We start from the raw sequence: 25,657 nt of genomic DNA, 5'->3' as shown, positions 1-25,657 counted from the left end.
GAAGGCAGGCTACCCCCAGAGCATGTACCACCTGGAAACAGTCGAGAAAGCCGGCAGGATGAGGCGCTACAATGTTGCTAGTAGTCGTCTTGCTACTTTGTTTTGGTTTTGCAGGCGTCCTGAGCAGTTAGCGGTCGATCCTTTGGTAGAAGGTGAAGAGGGAGATGCAGAGGAACTCTGGTGAGCTCTTGCATTCGTTATCTCAAGAATTCCCCAAAGCAGAGACCCTAAATAGCCAGAAAAGGAGGTTTGGCTACCAGGTTAGGAGGATTGGCTACCAAGAGAGGTAAGAGCCTATCAGAAGGAGCCTCTGGCGTCACCTGCTTGCACTGGCCACTCAGAGCAGTCCAGTGTGCCCCTAACACCTCTGTTTCCAAGATGGCAGAGGTCTGGGACACACTGGAGGAGCTCTGGGCACCTCCCCTGGGAGTGGTCACTCCCCTTTCCTTTGTCCAGTTTCACGCCAGAGCAGGGCTGGGGGATCCCTGAACCGGTGTAGACTGGCTTATGCAGAGATGGGCACCATCTGTGCCCATCAAAGCATTTCCAGAGGCTGGGGGAGGCTACTCCTTCCCAGCCTGCAAACCTATTTCCAAAGGGAGAGGGTGTAACACCCTCTCTCAGAGGAAATCCTTTGTTCTGCCTTCCTGGGCCAGGGCTGCCAGGACCCCAGGAGGGCAGAAACCTGTCTGAGGGGTTGGCAGCAGCAGCAGCTGCAGTGGAGACCCCGGAAAGGCAGTTTGACAGTACCCGGGTACTGTGCTAGAGACCCGGGAGATCATGGAATTGTCCCCCCAATACCAGAATGGTATTGGGGGGACAATTCCATGATCTTAGACATGTTACATGGCCATGTTCGGAGTTACCATTGTGACGCTACACATAGGTAGTGACCTATGTGTAGTGCACGCGTGTAATGGTGTCCCCGCACTCACAAAGTCCGGTGAATTTGCCCTGAACGATGTGGGGGCCCTTGGCTAGTGCCAGGGTGCCCACACACACTAAGTAACTTTGTTCCCAACCTTCACCAGGTGAAGGTTAGACATATAGGTGACTTATAAGTTACTTAAGTGCAGTGGTAAATGGCTGTGAAATAACATGGACGTTATTTCACTCAGGCTGCACTGGCAGGCCTGTGTAAGAATTGTCAGAGCTCCCTATGGGTGGCAAAAGAAATGCTGCAGCCCATAGGGATCTCCTGGAACCCCAATACCCTGGGTACCTCAGTACCATATACTAGGGAATTATATGGGTGTACTAGTATGCCAATGTGAATTGGTAAATTTAGTCACTAGCCTGTTAGTGACAAATTTGGAAAGCAGAGAGAGCATAACCACTGAGGTTCTGGTTAGCAAAGCCTCAGTGAGACAGTTAGGCGTCACACAGGGAACACATACAGGGCACATACTTATGAGCCCAGGGTCCCAGTGACACATAGACTAAAACAACATATATACAGTGAAATAGGGGGGTACCCTGCAAGGCAAGATGGTACTTTCCTACAATCACCCCCAGAGGATAGCACCTCATACACTCAGGTTCTAGGTAGGGCAGCGTCATACCATAACGTAGCCATGCACACAGAACTTCTTGAGGATGATTTTCTATTTAATACGTGCTCCTCAACTCACACCACATACCAGAGTCTTCCCATGCTTCCTGGTATGCTAAAACATGCACATCAAATCTTTCATGAACCAGTTAAGGCAAGAGCAATCCTCCTAGGATAGAAAAGAAATATAAGCCGCCTCCTTCTGACCCAGCTTTTATTACCCAACAGCTACCCCCAGATTCCGTAGTGGTCAGCGCAGCAAGGAAAAGGGCTAACTCCCAGTCTTCTGGTCACGCACCGCCACCAGATAAAGAAAGCAAATAATTTGATGCTGCTGGTAAAATAGTAGCATCACAAGCGGCTAATCAATGGAGAATCGCCAATTCCCAAGTGATAATAGCTATATACGATAGGGCCCACTGGGACAAAATGAAAGACATCATCCAGCATCTCCCCAAGGATCAACAGAAAAGAGCACAGCAGACAGTCGAGGAAGGGCAGGCCATTACGAATAATCAAATCAGGTCAGCGTTAGACTCCGCAGACACAGACGCAAGAACTATCAATACAGCAGTCACCATTAGACGACACGCATGGCTTCGGTCATCAGGCTTTAAACCTGAAATCCAGCAAGCTGTTCTTAACATGCCATTTAATGAAAAACAGCTGTTTGGCACACAGGTTGATACAGCCATTGAAAAAATGAAAAAGGACGCCGACACTGCTAAAGCTATGGGAGCGCTTTACTCAACACAGTACAGAGGCTCATTTCGAAAGCCTCAATATAGGGGAGGATTTAGAGCCCAAACATCTGAGGCATCTACCTCACAATCCAAACCGTCTTACCAGCCACAGTACCAAAGAGGGGGGTTTCAAGGAACCTACAGGGGACAATTTCCCAGAACTAGGGGAAAATATCAGCCCTCAAAGCAAACCACACACACCAAGCAGTGACTTGCTCCACATCTTCCCTCACCACACTTCCCCTGTGGGAGGAAGACTGCAAAAGTTCCACACACACTGGTTACCCATCACAACAGACTATTGGGTCGTATCCATTATCCAACATGGTTACTGCATAAAATTTGCACACATTCCTCCAGATATACCTCCAAAACCACACAAACTCTCCTCCCAACACAGTTCAATGTTGCAAGCAGAGGTACAATCATTACTACTCAAACAAGCCATAGAGCTTGTACCACATCATCAAAAAGGAAGAGGGGTTTACTCCCTGTATTTCCTCATTCCCCAAAAAGACGGAACATTGAGACCAATACTAGATCTCAGAACTCCCCATCTTTACATCCTATCAGAACACTTTCACATGGTAACACTACAGGATGTAGTCCCACTGTTACAACAACAAGATTTTATGGCAACACTGGATCTCAAAGATGCGTATTTTCACATACCCATCCATCCAGCACACAGAAAATATCTCAAGTTTGTAATACAAGGAAAACATTACCAGTTCAAGATGTTACCTTTCAGGATAACAACAGCTCCCAGTGTATTTACAAAATGCCTTGCCGTAGTCGCAGCCTACATAACAAGGCAACATATACGTGTCTTTCCATATCTTGTGACTGGCTAATAAAATCCAACAGTCAAACACAGTGTCAACACCATACACGTTATGTAATACAGACCCTACACACACTAGGGTTCGCAATAAACTACCAAAAATCTCACTTACAACCAGTGCAGATTCAGGAGCCATATTAAATACCCAAACAGCACTTGCAAGCCCAAGTCCACAAAGGGTACAATCATTCCACAATATGTTGCCACAAATCCAGCCAAACCAACAGTACACAGTCAAATTTGTCATGAAACTGTTGGGCATGATGGCATCATGCATCGCCATTGTCCCCAATGCAAGATTAAACATGCAGCCCTTACAACAGTGCCTTGCAAAACAATGGTCACAGGCACATGGTCAACTTCAAGCTCTAGTGTTGATAGACCGCCAAACACACATCTCGCTTCAGCGGTGGAATTCCACAAATTTAAACAAAGGGCGACCATTTCAAGACCCTGTGCCTCAAGCCACACTTACAACAGATGCATCAATGATTGTATGGGGAGCACACCTCAACAATCACAACATTCAGGGACAATGGGACAACAAACACCTTCACATAAACCACTTTGAATTGCTAGCTGTATTCCTAGCACTCAAAGCCTTTCAACCTCTTCTCGTTCACAAACACATTCTCATCAAAACAGACAATATGACTACAATGTACTACCTAAACAAACAGGAAGGAACCCACTCATCACAACTTTGTCTTTTAGCACAAAAAAATTGGCATTGGGCAGTTCACAACAACATTCACCCTGTAGAACAGTACATTCCAGGGATTCACAATCAATTAGCAGATGTTCTCAGCCGGGATCATCAGCAAACACACGAGTGGGAAATTCACCCCCAGGTACTTCACAAGTACGTTCGCCAATGGGGAACACCAAACATAGATCTATTTGCCACCAGCCAAAATGCCAAAGCTTCGCATCCAGGTTCCCACACCCTATATCCAAGGGCAATGCTCTATGGATCAACTGGTCAGGGATATTTGCTTACGATTTTCCCCCTCTCCTGCTCATTCCATTTCTGGTCAACAAACTGCGTCAAAACAAACTCATACTTATAGTGCCAACGTGGGCACATCAGCCATGGTACACGACATTGTTAGACCTATCACTAGTACCACACATCAAGCTACCAAACAGGCCGGATCTGTTGACACAAAACAAACAACTGATCAGGCACCTAAATCCAGCAATACTCAATATAGCAATCTAGCTCCTGAAGTCTTAGAGTTTGGATATCTACATCTTCCACCAGAATGTATGGAAGTAATTAAACAAGCAAGAAAACCCACTACCAGGCAGTGCTATGCAAACAAATGGAAAAGGTTTGTCTTTTACTGTCAATCCAAACACATAACACCTCTTTCCGCATCCATACAAGACATTGTAGGTTACTTACTTCATCTACAAAAAGCGAATTTAGCTTTTTCATCCATTAAAATACATCTCACAGCTATTTCAGCCTATTTACAAAATATACAAAACAAGTCTCTATTTAGAGTCCCTGTTATCAAAGCCTTCATGGAAGGGCTAAAACGTATCATACCTCCAAGAACACCACCAGTGCCTTCATGGAATCTCAATATTGTACTCACACGGCTCATGGGTTCACCGTTTCAACCCATGCACTCTTGTCAGATTCAATATCTAACTTGGAAAGTAGCATTCCTCATTGCAATCACTTCATTACGAAGAGTTAGTGAAATACAAGCATTCACTATTGAACAACCCTTTATACAAGTACACAAACAAAGTTGTACTTCGCACAAACCCAAAATTTCTACCTAAAGTCGTCTCACCGTTTTATATAAATCAAACAGTGGAACTTCCAGTCTTATTCGAACAGCCAGACTCAGTAGCAGAAAGAGCGCTCCATACATTAGACATTAAAAGAGCTTTAATGTATTACATTGACAAAACAAAATCATTTAGAAAAACTAAACAGTTATTTGTCACATTCCAAAAACCCCATACTGGTAATCCTATCTCAAAACAAGGACTAGCCAAATGGATAGTAAAGTGCAGCCAAACCTGTTACCTAAAAGCTAAAAGACAGCTATTAGTAACACCAAAAGCACACCCCACCAGGAAGAAAGGAGCAACAATTGCACTTCTAAGAAATATACCAATGACAGAAATCTGTAAAGCAGCCACTTGGTCAACACCCCATACATTTACCAAGCATTACTGTGTAGATGTGTTAGCAACACAACAAGCCACAGTAGGCCAGGCTGTGCAAAGAACACTATTTGAAACAACTTCAACTCCGACAGGCTGACCACCGCTTATGGGAGGAAAACTGCTTTGTAGTCTATGCATAGCATGTGCATCTGCAGCTACACATGCCATTGAACGGAAAATGTCGCTTACCCAGTGCACATCTGTTTGTGGCATGTTCCGCTGCAGATTCACATGCGCCCTCCCTCCTGGTCTGGAGCCTGTAGCCGTTTAAGTTACACTTGAATTTGTACATATGTATATATATCTCTATTCCATTTGCTTGGACATCTCTTTCTTTACACTCTATCACTCCTACCTTACCCTCTGCGGGAAAACAATCTAAGATGGAGTCGATGCCCATGCGCAATGGAGCCGAAGAGGAGGAGTCACTCGATCCAATGACTCGAAAACACTTCTTTGAAGAAAAACAACTTGTAACACTCCGAGCCCAACACTAGATGGCAGGACCTGTGCATAGCATGTTAATCTGCAGCAGAACATGCCACGAACAGATGTACACTGGGTAAGTGACATTTTCCATATATATATATATATATATATATATATATAGAGAGAGAGAGAGAGAGAGAGAGAGAGAGAGAGAGAGAGAGAGAGAGAGAGAAATATAAATATAAGACACTTGTTTCTGCTAGCAGTTTCTACTGGATAAAAACTTTTAGAATATCTTCTAGTAGAGTTCTTCTTCTTCTCCACCAAAAAGACTTTAAACTTTCACTCGCCGAGTGTAGTTTAGAGAGACACTTGCCTTGTAATTCAGGGGTAAACATGCATTTGTTATGTACTGATTTATATGTTTGTATTTAATTGTTATCTTATTACAAATGAGTTCTTATGCATGCATTCATTTTTAGGGTCGAGCGCAAAGGCGCTCTGGCCCCTGTTGTAATCTCTCTGTGGGTTTTTAACCACGCCCATCAGTTTGGTTTGTTTGTGGGCTTGCCTTTTAAAATTTGCTTGGTTTCATTAGTGGAAGGCATGCATACGTCATGCCTTTTCCAGTGTTTAGCCCTCCCTGAGAGCACCGGTAACCTACTGAAAACATATGAGGCGCCGTATTTTCCGAATGGCTTCTAGACTACTCTTTCTTTTTATTTCCTACGCAGCACGATCTCGCTGGGCAGTAGTCAAGCGATTTGCATGACATCGACCATGCTACATGGATAATTGCACTATTGCCGATAAGTTTGACTTTGAGCGAACTTCGTTTCTCTTTCACGCTCATGGCGGCCGTCAGCTCGCTTATGTGAAATTGTTTTACTTTTCATTTTCAGTTTATGTGGCAAAAAAAAGTCTGATTATGAGTTTACAACGCTAATAGCTCTAACTTGAGCATTTGTGAGACCCATTGCATTGCAAATGCTTGTTTAAATACAGGTACTGCATAGCATGTGCTCTGGCAACGTAGACCTATCAATCAGAGTAGATCAGAATAGAAGACAGAGAAAACCATCTCTACAAGGCAGTCTCTCTTGTTTTTTCACTCCACTTCCCCTTCCACCCCTGCTGTTGCCTTGCGCAGACAGTATTCTTTTTATTGCGTGGGTCTACTGGTGGAGGGACATTGAGTTCAGCTTCTGTTCCTTTGCAATTTCAGTGAAAATATTTTCTGACAGATACATTTACCTTCATGGTAATTCCATTAATCCTAGTCCACAGACTCATGACAGCTTCCAGTTTGTGGGTGCCTGTATGTCCGGAAAGTGCTCCTTTTAGTTGTGTACAGGCGCTAGTATGCACAAAAACGTGTGTTATTCGCTGTCACACATCTTACCAAATTAATTTTGTTGCTTCTCTGTATGTTGTTTCACAACAACGGAAGGGCAAGATGTTGAATTTTATGAACAGGAGAGATGCTGTAGAATAGTAGTAACATAGTCAGCCATGCAGTTGTTTTCTAATTACCATCAAGTCTATGTATAAACATGTCATCTAAATTGTGACAAGCTAGATTTTCTGTTAATTAATGAAACCTGACTAGGTGTCTTATTTTTTTGCCCCATAATTGGGCCAAAATTTCAACACCTTGGCATTATGGATTGCGCGGGCATCAGTAATTTTCGTGGTGGGAGAATAGCTCTTCATTACCAAATAATGAGGATTAACAAACTGGTGTTTCGACTCTGATTACTGCATAGTTTTAATAATTTCGATACGTATTTTCAACTGGACATTTCACCTGCATCTGGCAATAAATGGCCATCAAAAGCCTAGCTTAATTTCTTTTAAATATTAAATAGATCTCAAGGTGTTGTCATTTCTTTATTCTTCTGAAAACCTATGCATTTATTAATTCTGTATTTTGGAGTTGTATTAAGGAATGCATGTCTAAAGTCTAAATTTCTTTACATCAGAGCATTGAAATTGTAGTGGAGGAAAAGTCAACTTTGTTCTCTTCTGCGAGCATGTTCGAATCCGATTGATAAGGGAGAAACTTTGCCCGATGTTCTTCAGTCGCATTCCCTTCACTACATATAACTCGGATGTAGCAAGTTTGAAAAGTGCTATATAGTGCCAAGAATAAAGTTTGATTCAGTGCTCGGGATTGGGTACAGAGCATTCTGAAGCATGTGTTCTGATCTTAAAGATCTCCTTGTGTGTTTAAACTATGTGAAAGATCTTTGGGCGGTGAGGCTTGCACTCATCAAGTGTAGTTTCCTAGGTGAATAATCAGGAGCTAATGTATGTAAATTGTTAGAAAAATTATCTCTGTGTGCTGTGTGGACAGTGAAAAGTACATTAGCTTCTAGTCAATGCTGGTCTGGAGTGGTCATGTTTGTGCAGGTTCAAGCACATTATCGTCACCTGGTTTTGTAGCCTTTCAATGAGGTTCTTAAAGAGCCCGGAGTAGATGACCTCCCAGTAGTCAAGGCTTATGATGACTCATTCTCTTGTAAGTTCCTCACAGTGCTCGGTTAGTAGAAGAGGAACAACATTTTGAACTCGGGAGAAGACACTCTGATGACCTGGTTCAGAAATAGAGCTTAGTGATCAGAAGGGGACTTTCTTTGAATAAATTGACGTGGTGGTAGAATGTCAGAGAGCCAAATGAATTGCACTCCATCATCAGGAAGTCTCTTTTGGATCTGTTCATACATGAGAAACTCTCTTTCATATAATGGAGGATGTGATTCATGCACAGAGGGATGTTAAACTTATTATCTGGGCTTTTGAGGCCGGGGTTGGTATTTTCCATAACAAAGATTGAGCATGAGCTGATTGTTATTTTTTACTACGATTGGCAAGAAAAGACTAAATCCATGCCAAGACAGTTCCGGACACACCTATCCAGTTTTCAATTTTTAACAGGTGTATTCCTTGGTCTCCTGTGCCATTTGCGGTAGAGAGATCAAGGAATAGTAATGGACTTTTTGTCTTTGTCAGTGGAAAGGAGCATCAGCAGATTCTGTGCCCCTGATGAGCCTATATTGCAGCCGATGATTGTATAATAAATGGGTTTGCAGTAAAAATGTTTTTGGGGAAAAAAAGCAGACTGAAAAAATTGTGGCTACAAAAAACAAAACAGCAAACATTGTCATGTTTATAGGGCAAAGGTTTGTGTACTGGGAAGAGGGATCATGGGGCATCCTCCTGCTAAAGTTGAGAGGGACACTTATAGTGAGGTGGGGAAAGTGGGGGACTAGTAAGGGATTTTTGGCGTTCAGAAAAGGGTAGCAATATGTGAAAGTAAAAGATTTTTATGTTCAGGGAAGGGTAGAGTTAAGGAATAAAAAGGACTATTTAGGGTTCAGGTAGCATTAAAGTGTTTGAGGTTTTTAGGATTCAGGAATGGATAGCATAAAAGGGCAGAAAGGGGTTTTGTGTTCAGGGAAGGGTGGCAGTAAGTGGTAATAATGGGCTTTTAGGGTTCATGGAAGGGTAGCACGAGGGGTAGTAAGGGATTAGGATTCAGAGAAGGATAGCTGTTGATGTATATGTGGTACTTGTGTGGTACTTAAGCATCAGCTCCACATCCATCTATTACAGCTTTGACCATCAGGTGAGTGCTAAGAATCTTCATAGTGACTATCAAAGGGAGGCATGATGGGGTTGAGTCCTGCCTCATCTTTGTATGGTTTCATTTGGACTTTGATGTACCTGGAGACTTGAACCAGGAAGTGGATTGTTTTTACGAAAAGCCTAGTGACTAGGATAGAAACCTGACTTTTGACCATGATCTCTTTTTGTATCGGCGATGTAAAGCTTCACCTTCCGGTTTTGGATCATGTGGGCTCATGACTGACATCTGCTTTCAGCAGTCTTATCACAGTTTGAAGCCTGTGGTGTTCAGCGAGCCATGATTTCCTAGCACACTGTGCATAATTTAAAGTTGTCATACGAACAACAAATGTTGGGAGCGGAGTACTGAATCCACATCGGAAAGTGTGGAAGAAAGGAACTAATGTCAGCATACAGAGGTGGCACTTATATGATTCACTGTTCCATCACATCCAGGTGCATGAAGCTTAGGTGGAGCCACACAATGCCACCTCGAGCGCATGGGAGGTCTGCTGTTGAAATTCTATGGATCCAGTCTGGGGATATTGTGAGGTTGAGGAACCTGCAGCTATAAGGGTCCATCAGAACATCTTCAGTCATCTTAGACAAAGACGTGTAGACATGAGTTTGTGCCAAAATGGTGCTCCTGCCTGAGGCTGGCATATTGAGGAAAAATATAATTATTTCTCAGTGTTATTTCCTCTTTGCATGAGTACGGCACGCTTCAGCACACATGCAAAAAGGAAATAGCCTCAGAGGAGAGTTGTTGTGTATGAAGGTACTCATTCCTGACCTTAACACAGATATTATGGCACTGTGATGCAAAGGTGCCTGCGTTGGCACTAGGCATCCATAAGTGTGCCAGCACATGAAGAGAGAAAAATGCGCTATTTCTTTGAAGACATGGTGTAGATCTGCTCTTCCCCATTCACACAATGCAACACAGAATATTTACGTGCTAACTGTATTGCTTTAATTTTTTGAAAATATACCCCTGGGTTCTCTCCAGACACAAATTGGTGCTGCCGATCTTGGCCAATTTTCTACCTAAAGTGGTATTACACTTTCACATCAAACATTTACTTTCTACACTGGCATTTTTCTCTCTGCCTCACCCTTCCAAAGAGGAGGACGGACTTCATTTTCTTTCCTAAAAGACCTTTACACTTCTGTTTTTAACAGATGGGACAGTACTGTGTCCAAGTTCAGCTCTTCGTGCATTTTTCTGGTTCTGAAAAGGGAAAAGCGATACAGAAGAGTACTCTGTCAAGATGAATTGTTCTATGTAAAATATTGAGTTACGCCCTGCCAAGAAGAAACCCCCTTAATGTCTACAGGCTTATTCCGCCAGAGCTAAGGCCACCATTAGAGAGGGATGTTTCCATGTTAGACAGCTGCCAGACCACATACTGGGTGTGAGTGTTCACATTAACCAAGCTCTAGCTCCCCTCCAGCAGGCCTTTTTGATGTGCATCCGTTCCTCAGACCTGTTGGGAGCTATTGCATAGGAATCTATGCTAAAGAGAAGAAACCTGCAATTAGAATTACAAGTTCCTTGCCTTCGGTAATGTTTTTTTTTCTGGGGGATACTCTAAACACAGATCTCTCACAGCCCTCCGCCATCCTGTGAAGTGGATCTTTGCACATTAAAAAGTCCCAGGTTAGACTTCGGCACACTGTCACCTTCGATTTCCCTCAACTGACCCACATCTGAAGGCAAGGAATTAGAACAATGCTGTAACTGACATCAGCAAGCAAGAGTGGTGCCTATACATGGCTCTGCTGCATTACCTCTGGGGCAGTGCTAAGTTGCTGTTTAGCCTTGTGGCCTCAGTTGCATGCACGTGGGAGCTATTGCTTGAAAAACTGTGATTCCAGTCTGGGCATATTTTAAAGGCGAGGAATCAGCGCTTAGATAAAGTACCCACCAGAAAGAGCATTAAAGAAGGTAAGTAACTTTAAACACATTTAAACCAGTCAGTGACCATAGTGCAATACAAGTATCTTTAATTAATTAATTCATGTATGTTGTGTTAAGTTGAGAATTAATTTGTGCTGTATTTATTCTTCAGATGGTGTGAGCAGGACCTCTGCCCTGTGGACTACGCAGAGAAAGCTGGTTCCTATACTAGCGAAGCAGTTTTGATGGATGCCAGTTTGGTTTATGACGGTAGTCCTCTGTTGAAAGGAAAATTATAGCTAAAGTAACAAGACGGCCCGTTTTAAAATCTTCCTTGGCGGGCATGTATCACACTTGCTACAGATCACAGTGTACCTAGTATTAATAGTAATTTTCAGCTCAGTGTGGGCTAACTAATAAGATAACTCTAATACTTTTACTAGCCTTTGCTAGTCTTAAATTTAACAAGCGCTTGGTGATTTACAGCATTATACAACTATATGCTACAATAACAGTACTTAGAGATTACCTTGATCCTCCACGAAGACGCAAGAACTTAGCCCACCATTGTGGAGTCAATGATAATTGGTACCTGCAAACTTGAACCCGCTGTTGGAACCAAGCAAAACCAACACCTTTTAGTTGGATTTTTTAAAAATGTTTTCGCCTTGATTAGAAATTAGTTCTCTTTCATGGAACTAGCTTCTGTTAGGCAGGAGCTTCAAGTGGAGTTCCCATCACACCTTACCACAGTCTCCTAAATCTATATGTTTTTGTAAAATGGTCTGATTTGCTTTTGTAAAATGAACATTGCTGATCTTCATTTATAGTAACTCTGATCACAATTTATGATAAAAGTAAAATAAATGTAAAATAATGTCTCACTATTTGGTTGGACCTTCAAATTTGTATGACAAAATGGGAATTTATAACTTAAGCCTGGTAGTAAATTAGCCTGTGTAACAGTTTGAAATCCTCCATTAGACTAACTAGGGCTCTGTGTACCAAGAAAAGCGATCTGTAAATATATAACTTCGTATGTGATGGAGAGTGACTTCAGCTGACATGCTGCCTGAATGAGAAACAGGCATCAGGGTAGAATCCCCTTGTTTGGGTTGAGAGTGTTTGAGAGAAACCTTGTAGGTACAGGTTGTTGAAACACTATTCAATGCTAGATTGGAACACTCCACCACTGATGACAATGAACTAAGGGGCATATTTAAGAAAAGTGGTGCTGCACGCAGTGCAGTACCACTTTTCTTGTGCCCTTTACCGCCACCCCCCCCCCCCCACCCCCACTGCCATCATGTGTGCACCGTATATATAAAATCCAGCGCACCATGGTGAAGTGTAGGGGGCGATAGCAACAATTTTTATGACGCTATTGATGTACTCTGCAGGAGCAACGCCAAAATATTGGCGCTACTCCTGGAGAGTACATAGGGGCCCATTATAAATAATGGTATGCCCCCTTTTTACGCCTGCTCTGAGGAGGCGTTAAGTGTCCGAAAAAATGGCGCAAGGAAATCACTTGGTGGTGACTACGGCATAGGTGCTGAGTTGAACGCAAAAGACAGGACCTGTGCTCGAATTGATTGTTTAGTACCACAAACACCAGGAAGGAAAATGTACTTTTCTTTAATATTCATTCTCTGTCATTGGTATTCTCCATGAATCAACAAACTACCATCCTGCTTCTTTGTTTTTCCATGGTATGTTCTTCCAAAAGAAAGTGCCTTACTGTCCCTGTGCTGCATGATGGGAAGATAAGAATGGTAGCTTCTGAAATTCTTAAAGTTGCTTCATCAATTATCAGTGTGTCCTCAGCTTATTAGGGGCGACATTTTCCTTGAAAATTTGGATTTTAGAAATAGCGGTATGTTCAGTCAAATGTTTTGTAGTTTTAATTTGATTAAATGTATTTACCTTTAAAAATAATAAAGGCATGCGTAAATGGTGTATCTGTAAATCATGTTTTCTTTGTAAAAGTGCTTTAAAACTGGTGTTTCCGGGATCCCGGCCAGGCATGAAGAAATTCTAACTTTTTAACTAGGATTATAAGTAACTTTTGTCCAACAATAGATCTTTCATAGATGCATATACATGAATATTCTTCAGTAGTGAATAATAATGTAGAAGTGTCTCATACACTTCAAAGACATTGAAATAGCCGTAGACTATATGTAGTCCATTTATCAGAGATCTGATCAATGATCAATCTGATCAATGAGTTGAAGGGATTTGAAGTTCCAACTCCCCACAGAGGCTCTTCTCTTTAAGTCTGCAAATTCCTTCCTCAGTTTGATGACGTGCTCTGTTCTTTTGGGGTCCTCTCAACACAGTCTGTGTGAGATCAGCATTATTTCTGCTCATCTATGAGAGATTAGCAGCTCTTTTGGTATTTGTTTGGGGGGAAACCTTGGAACTCTGCCCAGTTGGCTAACACTCCTAAGGGTACAGCCTTATTCAAAACTTGCTAGTCCTGTGGGGCCAGGAAAACCTACCATGATGGCTCTCACTAGAAATGCGTGCTATGGTTCCATCATTCTGGAATGGTGAGAAGGGTAGTAAGATAGGATAAAGAACACCAAGGGTCTGATTTAAGAAAAGTGGTGCTGCACCCAGTGCTGCCCGACATTTCTTGCGCCCCCTACCACCACCATGTGTGTGTCATATCTAAGATATGGCGCATCATGGCGGTAGTTAGGGAACCAGTGTCAACATTTTATGGTGTGCCTACTTTTAACGTCTTATCTGAGCAGGTGTTAAAAGTGCCGAAAAAAATGACAGAAAGAAATCTCTTAGATTTCTTTCCACCATTTTTCGGCCCACCTAATGGAGGAACACCCCATTTGCACACAATATGCGTGGCACAGGCATAGTGTAGCACAAAGGAGTTATAAAGTGGTGCAATGCATGTATTGCGCCACTGTGTAAATGTGGTGCTGTGATTTTGGCCTTGTTGCACCACATTAGCGTTAAAAAAAAAATGATTTTAATGTGGCGCTAGGGTCTCTTAAATCTGCCCCCAAATGTCTTTTCATGTGGAACTCCACAGATGAGTGTTTGCATTGGCATGAAAAATTACACATAAAACAAATTTACAATAATTATAATCAAATTATGTATCACATGTGCCTGGTGAATCAGCACTGCATACAGCAGTCCTATGAGTCAGTGCCCCAACATCCATTTTTCTGGTATACCTTCTATGTGGACATTGTTCCTCCTTGAGCACCCTTCAGCATCCTCTATCCTCCATTCCAATAATCTCATCCTCTCTTGGAGGACTTGGACCTACTACCACAGTATGGGCACTTCCAGAGACACTTCAGAAGATTTGGATTTAGCGTCTGACAGTTTGCACTGGTATGTTCTCAGCACGTTGACTGCAATCTCAACATATCCATTAGCACACAGAGAAAGAGAAAATAACAAGGAGAAATAAATATATTTCTCCTACTTATGTCTCTATTGGGATGGTATAGCATTTTGACATATTCCCAGGTTTACTAGTGTTAGTAAAGCTGTGAATGTGCTAAAAACCATGGCTGGTTGCATGAGAAAGCCCGCTGTCCACCCACGGAATGTCTTCCCAACACCTTGCATTTACTAAGTCATGCAGAGCCATGCAAGGTGGCTTTGCATGGCTTAGTAAATCTGACCTAAGGACTTGTGTTGTGTAGCACAATGGTGACGCAAGCCCTTAGTAAATCTGTACCCATGTGTGAAGATTCATTCGAGAATTCATTTTAGAGTCTGACAAAATTCTTGGCTTGACAACTTTCTCTGGTATCTGTATGGAAGTGGCAGAAAAAAGCGGTGCATGGTGCTGAACATGGGATGTGCGCCAGAGTCTAAGCTGGACCTGTTGCGGGTTCAGAAAGCATTGCCTGCACCGAGGGCGGGCCTGCTGGCAATAACTCGACTGGAGGCCTCTGTGGGACCTAAACGCATGTCAGTAAGGTGCCAAAGATACAAAACTTGACATTTTTAAATATCTCAAGTTGTTGTGGCATTGCTGGCTGACCTGTAAACTCGGGGTGCATCAGAATCAGCAGTGGAATCGGTTCCATGGCAGGCGACCTGGAACAAGACTGTGGGGGTACATTGACGTCAGTGCAGCGAAAGCATACAACCTGCACAACTTGGATATCTGTGATGGATCAGGCCACGACTCTGTTTGCAACAATTCCTATAAGATGTAAAGCCTCAAGAGGTCACTTCTTCCCTGAGCACTGGAAAAATCTAAAGAAAAGAGCTCATCAACAGACAAGGGAACGAGGAGCTAGCTGTGGATTTGCATCAGAACTTGTGGAAAGAAAGAGCTGGTGCTTATAGGTGTCTCCTGCGTCACTTCTGCGGTGGGCTACAGACATCACAGAGCTACAATATGCCACTTACAGTATTCACAAGGTGAGGAATTTAAAGCTAGAAGTATGCATCAGAATATAAATAGTTTGTAAGAACTAGTGTGCGAGGCATCCAGGACATTCACAGTGGTCAAACAGCCATCACTCACATTTATCACGATGCATTGTGTGATGCAATGTAAGCCAATAGTCAAACTATTGGTGTATCTCGTTGCTGTGCATATAGATCGGTCATATTGTACAGAAATCCATATTTCACATACTGAGCATATAATTAGGTTCTCCCTTTAGTACAATTATATTAAAGAATACAGCTCAATGTAGCTCACAGTACCATACAGCTATACAAAATAGTGTTAACCATATTCACCAATACCAAATTGAATATTTCAAAGCACCTAGGCCCATATTTATACTTTTTGACGCAAAACTGCGCTAACGCAGTTTTGCGTCAAACAAATTAGCGCCGGCTAACGCCATGCGGGCGCCGTATTTATTGAATGACGTTAGCCGCCGGCGCCGTCTGGTGTGCGTTAAAAAAAACGACGTACACCAGGCAGCGCCGGCGTAGGGGGATATGGGGCTTGGGCGTCAAGAAATGGGGCAAGTCAGGTTGAGGCAATTTTTTCGCCTCAACCCGATTTGCACCATTTTTTTTCACTCCCAACCCCCATAGAAATGACTCCTGTCTTAGCAAAGACAGGAGTCATGCCCCCTTGCCCAATGGCCATGCCCAGGGGACTTCTGTCATGGTCATTGGGCATAGTGGCATGTAGGGGGGCACAAATCAGGCCCCCCTATGCCACTAAAAAAAAATAAAAAAAAACACTTACCTGAACTTACCTTAATGTCCCTGGGATGGGTCCCTCCAGCCTTGGGTGTCCTCCTGGGGTGGGCAAGGGTGACAGGGGGTGTCCCTGGGGGCATGGGAGGGCACCTCTGGGCTCCTTCAGAGCCCACAGGTCCCTTAACGCCTGCCTTTTGCAGGCGCTAAAAAACGTCGCAAAAGCAACCGTACGTCATTTTTTTTGACCCGCTCACTCGCCCGGGAGTATAAATCCGACGCACATGCCTCGGAGTAGATTTTTTAGACGGGAACGCCTACCTTGCATATAATTAACGCAAAGTAGGTGCCCACGCTAAAAAATGACGCTAACTCCATGGACTTTGGCGCTAGACGCGTCTAACGCCAAAGTATAAATATGGAGTTAGTTTTGCGTCGGAATTGCGTAAAAAAAAAACGACGCAATTCCGGCGCAAACGGAGTATAAATATGCCCCCTAGGCCCATATTTATACTTTTTTAGCGCCGCATTTGCGTCGTTTTTTGACGCAAAATCGGCGCAAACTTTCAAAATGCAATTGTATTTTGAAAGTTTGCGCCGATTTTGTGTAAAAAAACGACGCAAATGCGGCGCTAAAAAAGTATAAATATGGGCCCTAGTTACTGCATAAAACCTGTAACCTTTTGAGCCTGTGAGTAAAACAGCCCATATATGAAACACCTCAGGCGAATATGTTGAAAAGGTAAAGGCTCACAATACTCACTTTCATTATCAAAAACACCAAACCAACATACAAAGCTTTGCCTTCAACATTTTTCAATAATATCTATAAGGGGCAACTCACATTTTTACTGACTGCTTAATATGCAATAAAGACTGTAGTATTAGTAGAGAGTAATTATTTTTCTTGAAACCATACATTAGAGCACTGGTATCCCCATACATACAATTTGTTCTCTGTACCTGTGTGTTTGTGGCTTTATTCTTGGGCGCGATGTTGAAGGTTTATTTGGTCCAACACAGAAAGAGGACTATCTGCCATCACTGATAGGTTTTTGCCATCTTGTCAGAATGCACATCATAGACACTGGAAGGTAAGAATTCATTTCAAGTCCCTCTGCTGGAAAATGAGTCATCTGAGGAAGCCACTGTAATTATCCCTTCAGAAATCTGGCCACCAATGGAGACCTGAAGAGAGACAGCTGATCAGAGAGGCACAGGAAATCACATTCTGTGACCAAGCAGCCCTTAAATTGAAGCACCCATTATTTTCTGAGCATAGAAAGTGCATAACATAAGATATTGTTATGTTATGAGGATTTGTATAGCGCACTTTTCGCCCAAGGGGTATCCAGGAGCTGGAGTAGGCTGGTCAGTCTTCTAGTTGAATAGCCAAGTCTTCGGCTTCTTGTGAAACTCAAGTAGGGATGTGAAGGTCATTCCCCAATCTGGCGGCAATGTAGGAAAAAGTGCATCCTCCTGATTTGCTACTCCATATGCGGGGATTCTGCGCAAGGTGGAGCGTGACTTAGCACAATAGCCTGGTGGTTTGGTGGAGGCGGTGGTTGAAGTAGGCAGGTCCTACGTTGTGGAGGGCTTTGTATACATGGGTGAGCAGTTTAAATTGGCACCTCTTCTGGGTTGGTAGTCAGTGTAGCTCTCTAAGGTGGGGCGTGATGTGTGCACTGTGGGGGATGTTGAGGATGAGTCTGGCATCAGCATTCTGGGTGGTTTGGAGTCTTTGTATGAGTTGATTCATAATGCCAGCGTAGATTGCATTGCCGTAATCCAGTCTGCTGGTGAAAAGGGGCTGGATGACCCTGCATCTAGTGTCACTAATGAGCCATCTGAATATTCTGCAGAGCATACATAGGACGACGAAGGAGGATGAGGGACAGCGTTTACTTGTTTGGTCATCGTGAATCTATCGTCCACAATGATGCTAAGGTTGTTGGCATGGTCAGTGGGGGTGGGCATAAGTCCCAGGTCTGTTACTCACCAGGAGGAGTCTCATGGAGAGCTCTTGATCATGAAGATTAGGAGCTTTGCTTTATCAGTGTTGTGTTTAAGGAAGTTCTTTTTCACCCAGTTTGCTGCGTTTGACATGCAGGTGGTTAATTTGGTCCTGGTGGTATGGTTATCGTCTGCGAGGGAGAGGACGAGCTGGTTCTCATCTGCTTAGGAGACTTATGTTAAATCAGTGGGACCTTATGATGTTGGCAAGTAGTGCCATGTAGACATTAAAGAGAGTAGTGCTCACCGATGATCCCTGGAGGGAGATCCACAAAACTGGGTTCAAATAGATCAGTGTACCAAATCCTCTTTTGCCCAATGTAATGTGATGAAGATCATCTAAGACCTAAAGGGAAGTATGCAGTGGACCCCAGGTCTGTACAGGATAGAGACACGGGTAATTATAGAAATTACTTAAGTCTTTTGTTAGCAAGGTGTTGCTGATTAGTGTTCTTGAGCACTGCCATTTGGTGAATGGTAGGAGCGAGGAGTGGGACTTCAGTCTCTGTTGTGGGAGGTGAAGAATTACTAGGCAAGGCCTGCACTTTTGTCTGTCCGTGATTACCCCTTTTGTTGGGCTGATGGCAGTCAGCTGCAGAAATCTCACACCTCACTGTATCTGTGTGATGAATTCACCAGTTTGAAGAACTTCCCCTGCTACTGGCTTTAAGAACCATCACTTTAAACAATGGCTGTTGTAGAGAGCAGTCGAAGAACCACCCCAAACTGGTTCTACACTGTGAGACAGTGGGCCAATTCCCCTGCCTGGAAAAGGTTTATATAAGTGTAACCAAGTCTCCTCACTTTGTTCCAGTTCACGGTACTTCATGACCAGGGAATGGAGTGCTCTGCAAAGTATACAAAGGACTGCTGGGCCAACAATGCTGATGTCTGCCTGACAGCCAGTCTCACAGAGGTGAGTGGGTATCACCTCATGTCTGCACTTTATGATGGAGTAATTAAAAATCTACCAGAAGTGTGTGGTGCCTGCCTGCTGAAAGAGGGAAAGAGTCTGTCTAGCTATACAGGAGAAGAGCGGTCCCAAGGGGATAGAGGTATATCTGTTATTGGCCTGATTGGGGTTGCATCTGCTGTGGTCACTTTGGCCCAATCATGGCTGCAACTTCTTTATGCCCACCAGAGGTTGCATCGGCTAGGATCACCGCTTTGGCCCGATTGGTGTTGCAACTAATTTTGGCCTACTTGAGGCTGGGTTTGCTTTGATCTCCACATCAGCCCGATGCTGGCTGCAGTTGTCTGGATCAGCCCAGATATCTGTTCTCCAAGGAAGCCACAGAAGCTGGGACTGCACTTCACTGAGCTGCAAGACTAAACTGAATGGGTGTGCAGAGTAAGACGTGGCCAGAGCTTGGTTTACGTGGCCTCGGACTGTCCTCATCCACTGCAGTGTAGAGGGTCCACCCAAACCACTTGAAAGAGATAAGACTAAAGCTTACCCACTGTTCAGCAAGAGGGTAAGAACAGAGAGAAACCATGAACTGAATGCACATTTCACATGTGAGGAAAACTTAAGACTGCACCTGAGCTTGCTTATTGCTTGTATATAATTACAAGACCAATTAGAAAAGGGTCTCCACTGTGAGTTTGGCAAGAGAACCCTGTGGTTGCGTGCCTCAAGGGAATTTAGTTCCCAAGTTGACTGTCGTATACACAGTTGCAATGGGTTGTATTTAGTACTGCATTGTGAATCAAAGTACAATTTCTTCTGAAAATGGAAGCACTAGGCTGGACATTACAGTTATATGTGTGTGTTGGCTGATTGTTGAGCGGTGAGTTCAGGCACCCTACACTACTACTCTGAGAAACATGTGACTGCTCGCTGTCCTAAAAGTCAAGCGCAGTAAGGGTTGTACTTGGACCATTTTGTAGAGCTGTAGTAAGACAGCCCCAGGACTATTGTGGCACAAGACCTAAACCAGCATAACTCGGGTGCAGTAGCCCATCTTTGCCCGATGCTGCCCCCTCTACATAAACAAGGTCTGACACTGATACAGCAGAAACTCTGGTCAGAACCTCTTTGGATTCAGAACCACCTTTTAACAGTTGGAAGATGAAGGCAGCGTTATAGAATGGTACGACCAAATTTACAACCATTTTCAAGAAAAGGTTCTCTTCTAGGACTGATATGAAGGCTTGTCCCTTTCATAATCCTTTTTATGGGAAGACCTTTTGGAGGATTACTCCTGACCTGTTGACTTACCCGAGGAAGTGGAGAAAGCTGGTTCTCAATCATTGGTTCAAGCCAGGAATAAATGTACTTCCCACTTCCTTATTACTTTGGGGTGCATGGATGCACCCAGGTCTCAGGACAAAGGGTTGTAGTGTGGCAGAAACACTAAATACAGAAGTGGAGAGACATCAGCTTGTAAGATTGTTCCACAAGGTTTAAACACTGGCCTCTTCGGAGGTGACATTTGATGCAGGTCTGCTTACAAGGTCAAAAATAAATTAGAGAAATTCAGAAAGCAAAAAGGAATGGAAGAAGAACTGTTTTGAATAAAGGCAACTGATGCAAGCACACCAGGTGTACCCTTCGATTGCCCAACATCATCCTGTTCAGCATTAGCCCAAGCCACAACTGAAAATGCTTTGCAACAATGGAGAGCTATTGCATGGAGAACCTTTCTAGATCCCATCTGCTGCCTGGGACATTGTTGTTAGCTTATGTTTATTTGTATAGTATGCGTCTGATCTGGTATGCTGGTTGAGTGTTGTTCAGGCTTTGTATGTATATGTGTGAGGAGTTTGAATTTCTGTGTTTGTGAATGGGGAGCCAGTGGAGCTCTCTGATGTGGGGTGAGATGTGAGTGTGGCATTGGAGGTTCAGTACGAGTCTTGTGGGGCCGTAATGGATGGTCTGAAGTCTGTGTGGGAGCTGCATGGAGACTCTGGTGTAGAGTGCATTGCCGTAATAGAGTCTGCTTGTGCTAATGCTTGCCTGATGGGGCATCTGGTTTTCTATGGCAGACACTTGAAGATCTTTCATAGCATACGCAGGATGTGGAAGCAGGCAGCGCTTACTGTGTTGAATTGTGCCATCAGGTTGAGCTTAGTGTGCAGGATGATCCCCATATCTGTAGTGCGAACGGTGTGTGTTGGTCCTAGCTCTCTTGACTACCATGGAGCATCCCACCAGAAGCTACCTATTTCAGAAGACCAGGACTTCTGTCCTGTCAGAGTTGAGCTTCAGGCAGTTGGTTCTCATCCATTCTGCTTCCATGGTCATGCAGTTGCTGAAGTTGGCTCTAGTGGTGGTTGTCTTGTACATCAGGGAGAAAATGAGGTGGGTGTTGTCAGCGGAGGAAATGAGGGGGGATGCCTTTGAATTGATCCGTGGGGGACTCTGCAGAAACTTGGTCTGCGACCGAAAGGGAGGCAGTCTGAATTTTATGGTGTTGAGCTAGTCTGCTTCAGAGATTTTACCCCAGCTGCGGCTGGGTTGACTTGCTGTGTGTTGTTTTGGAAGTGGATAATGAAGTGGCTAGTCCATGTGAGCGGTGAGGTGGAGTTCTATTGTATGCTGTCACTGGTGGTGAAAATTGGTACCAGTGTGTACCCTGTGATATGTGTTGGTTCTGTGACGAGCAGTGTTAATCCAATATTGTTCCGGCTTTCGAGAAGTGCTGTGGAGCAGGGCTCAGTCTTGTCTTCTAAGTGGAATTTGAAGTAGCTTGACTGAGTCTTTGTAGATGACTGTGATTCTTCTTCTTGGCTTGTGAATGGTGTCCTGTTGTGCAGTCTTGTAGCTGGCTGGGATTGCCACAAAGATTTTAGGTGCCAATGTGGAGTTGAGCCAGGTTTGCATCAGAAAGAGGAGGTCTAGTGCACCGCTACGCAGCAGGTCCCATATTTCAATTGCGTGTTCACTGAGAGTGTGTGTATAGTGAAGCAAGTGTGCAGTTGAGTGTTGGGGTGTGGGTTTGCTTCAGCGTGTGGTGTTGAGTTGTGTATTAACTGTGTTGCTGGTGCTTACATGGTGGTGTGGGTAGGCTGCTGCAGGTGAACAGGCAGTGGATGCAGGTGAAGGCTTCTTAAGTGGTAGCTGCATGGCAGCTTCAGGCATAGCTGTGCGACATGGTAGCAGCAGAAGGAGATGTGTTCTGGGTTTAGAATTCGAAAGAGCACTGCAGAGTATCGCTGGGGGGGCAATCAGACCAGGGTCAGTGGTATTGGGCATAGTCCAGGCACGGATGGGCCAAAATAGGCTTGCCTTTGGAATGCCTACTGCACATGGCCGCTCCATGGACAAACATGAGCCACCATTAAGTAGGTCCAGGGAGGAGGGCAGTAAGAGGAGGCAGAATGGAGGGTCTGCAGGAAGAACAGGTAAGGAGCACGGAGGCAGGCAATGGCGCAGGTGGAAGGCTGCAGAGAGCGCAACAGAGGGAGCAGAAGGCCTGAAACAAAGGCACAAGTGGTAAAAGAGAAAGGAGAAAAGGAGCTAGCCAAAAGTAGGTAGTAAAAAAGCAAGGCAGGAGACTTGAGACAAGGGATCCCGGTTTGAAAGGGCCTTGACTGGTCGGAGGACCGGTCACAGGTAAATGGGGGCTGGGCATTGGCACCTGCTTAATGGGGATCGCGCAGTAGATGCTATTAAGTAGGTCCTGGGAGGAGGCACGAGCACAGGTCTGCAGAGGTGTGGGAAGGAGATGCAGCAAAATAGGTAAGATGTGCAGGAGGTGGGAAAAGGTGCACGAGGGGGGTGGGGATCTGCAGGAAATGCGACAGAGGGGGCAGAGGGCCTGGAAAGGTGAAAAGGCACAAGAAAACGAATGGAAAGGTCAAAAAGGCACAAGTGGTGAAAAAGAAAGCAAGCAGGAAAACGTGTTAAAGATTTATAAAAGAACGTGAAGTGAAAGAGCAAATGGCATGGAAGGGTGAAAGAGCTTGGCAGAGGCCAAGGATCGGGTAAAAGAGAAAAGAAAAGTAGCTGGTCAAAAGTGGACTGCATAAGAGACAGAGAGAAAAAGGAGAGAAGTGGGAGCCTTGTCTGAAAAGGCCTTGACTGGTCAGAGGACCCATCACAGTTAAGTGGCGTCAAAAGGTGAGCAAACTGCAGGAAGAAGTATCGATCAGAAGCTCATGATCAGCATTGCTAACAGTAGTTAGTGTTAAAGGTCTGACTACAGCCATTGTTCCCGCTATTTGATGTTGAAAAATTATCTGGGAACTTAGGGCCTCATTTAGATGCATCAGTTCCGATGCGTCCGATTTCTTGCTCTGCCCTACGACCTCCTATCTACGCCATGATTGCGTTGTATTTACAATACAGAGCTCCATAGCACGCGTTTTCACAGATGCATCAGAAAATCTGACACATATGTGGTGCCAAACTCACGCATTGCCAGGCTAGTGTAAAAAGTGACACTACTCCAGCAATGCCAGGAGGCCCCCATTGTGAAAAGCACTGCACCAGTTTTGTGCCTTCTTTGAGCAGGCTGTAAAATTCTGATGCAGTGAAGTTGCAGAATGACACAGTGAAATATTGTAAATTTCACTGCTTCAGTTCTGCGTGGCTTTTCTAGTGGGAACACCTACCTTGCATACATTATACCTGGCATAGGTATAATGTGACACAAGTCCTTTACAAACTGACGCATTGAGCCCAATGCGTCAGTTTGTAAATGTGGAGCAGTGTAGAGCACTTCTTGCACCACCGTTGCATAAAAAAAAAAAAAGAGACACAACGGTGGGGCAAAGACTTTGTTAATGAGGCCCAAGTTGCTTAGGACAAGTGCTCAGTCTTTGGAAAACTGTGACAATCAATAAGTATCTAATTTATGTGATTCAAACAGGTCACCCATCCTAAAAAAAATGTTTGACGTAAAGTATGAGAGTAGAAGGCGCGGACTGAGATGGCTGCCCACCACTGAAGCGCCTTGCCTTGACCGTCCTGAACTGTTATGAGCAACCAAACAATACAGCTTTCTTGGCTTCGAATTGATATAACACTGTGGAATGCTGTCAGCTACAGTCAAATGTAATATTTGCTGTTTTACATGAGTGCTTTCAAGGTTGGTGCCCTTTCTCTTCCTTGTGTCAGCCGTTTTACAAGAGTTCTAGGTAACTTCCTTACAAGGGAATAACACAGGCCACAGAACCTTTTCTTCTAAAGATATACACAAGAAACTAACCTCTGATTTATGGTGCGCATCACTCTATGATCTTCTGGATTACTTTTAAATGCTTTTCATGATTTGTAAGAGATGTGTTCTGTCCGGTCCCAGCTCAATGCAACTTGGTAGAATATATTTTCTGAACATGACAAATTAGTTTACCTTAAATGAAATTCTATTTATAGCTCGCTTTATTTCTCGTTTTATTTCTCGTTTCACACCCTATTGAGGCTTCTGAGGTAAAGCTGGAGTTTTCTTTTTTGACGGAGAAAGCTCGTGTTCCATTAACAAATGTTATTCTGAGCCTCGACGTGCTGCCTGAGCTGGGACTGTGCAATGCTGGAGCCTTGCTTACACCACAGATGGCCAGCAGGAGACATTGGGCCCAAATGACGGTGAGCCCAGAACGAGGAGGCAGGCTACTACCCCTCTGAAGCTGAGAGGGGTTGCGAGGGAGCTCCAATGACTGGGTGCACCCGTGGGGCTGGTACCCTCCAGCACAGAACTGTGTGTATCTGGAGTCCCTGGCAGCTCAGGCTCTGATGACGGAGGACCCACAGCAGACCTACGAGTGGACACCCTCCCTCAATGGTGAGAGAAGCCGCAGGGGGAGCCAGGGATTGGGCACAGCCCAAAAGAGCTGGGGACGGGTTGTGGCAGACGTGGGACTGTCATGCCCAAGAGGGTTAGACAGGACTGGGCCTGGTGCTGGGAGCTCTCAGGGGAGTGGCAGGTTATCCAGGAGAGGGGGTGGCGGTTGACCTTAGATTTTCTCCCCTCTCCGACGATGGGCCTGAAGTGCCTTGATTGAGAGGCCTGCACTGGCACACTGTACTGGGGGTCCCTGCTCCCCACCTGTTAAAAGGGGAGGCGGAAGGGCGGGGGTGGCTCCTTGATTGCAGCCGCTGGACTGGAGGCGGACTGGTCTCAGGGTGCGATTGATGCTTCCGGCTCATAAACATGTTCTAGTGATAATCCACATTCAAAAAGTAACAGTACAGGAGGATGCTGAAATTGATTTGAGGTGGTATAACTTCAGTGGCCATGCTTGGGGCACCCTCCCGG

General features: G+C 44.3%; 1 protein-coding gene across 1 annotated transcript in view; it reads left to right on the top strand.

Moving 5' to 3' along the window:
• LOC138266157 (acyl-CoA dehydrogenase family member 11-like) overlaps nt 1–12,169 on the top strand; it is a 449,188-nt gene extending 437,019 nt beyond the window's left edge. The window contains exon 15 of the mRNA XM_069214616.1: nt 11,458–12,169. Coding sequence (XP_069070717.1) covers nt 11,458–11,584 — 127 coding nt within the window. The 3' untranslated portion in view covers nt 11,585–12,169. The remainder of the gene's footprint in view (nt 1–11,457) is intronic.
• Nucleotides 12,170–25,657: the final 13,488 nt, after the last annotated feature.

This window comes from Pleurodeles waltl, chromosome 11, assembly GCF_031143425.1.
Source record: "Pleurodeles waltl isolate 20211129_DDA chromosome 11, aPleWal1.hap1.20221129, whole genome shotgun sequence".
Lineage (NCBI taxonomy): Eukaryota > Metazoa > Chordata > Amphibia > Caudata > Salamandridae > Pleurodeles > Pleurodeles waltl.
This window is presented reverse-complemented; position numbering and strand designations above follow the sequence as displayed.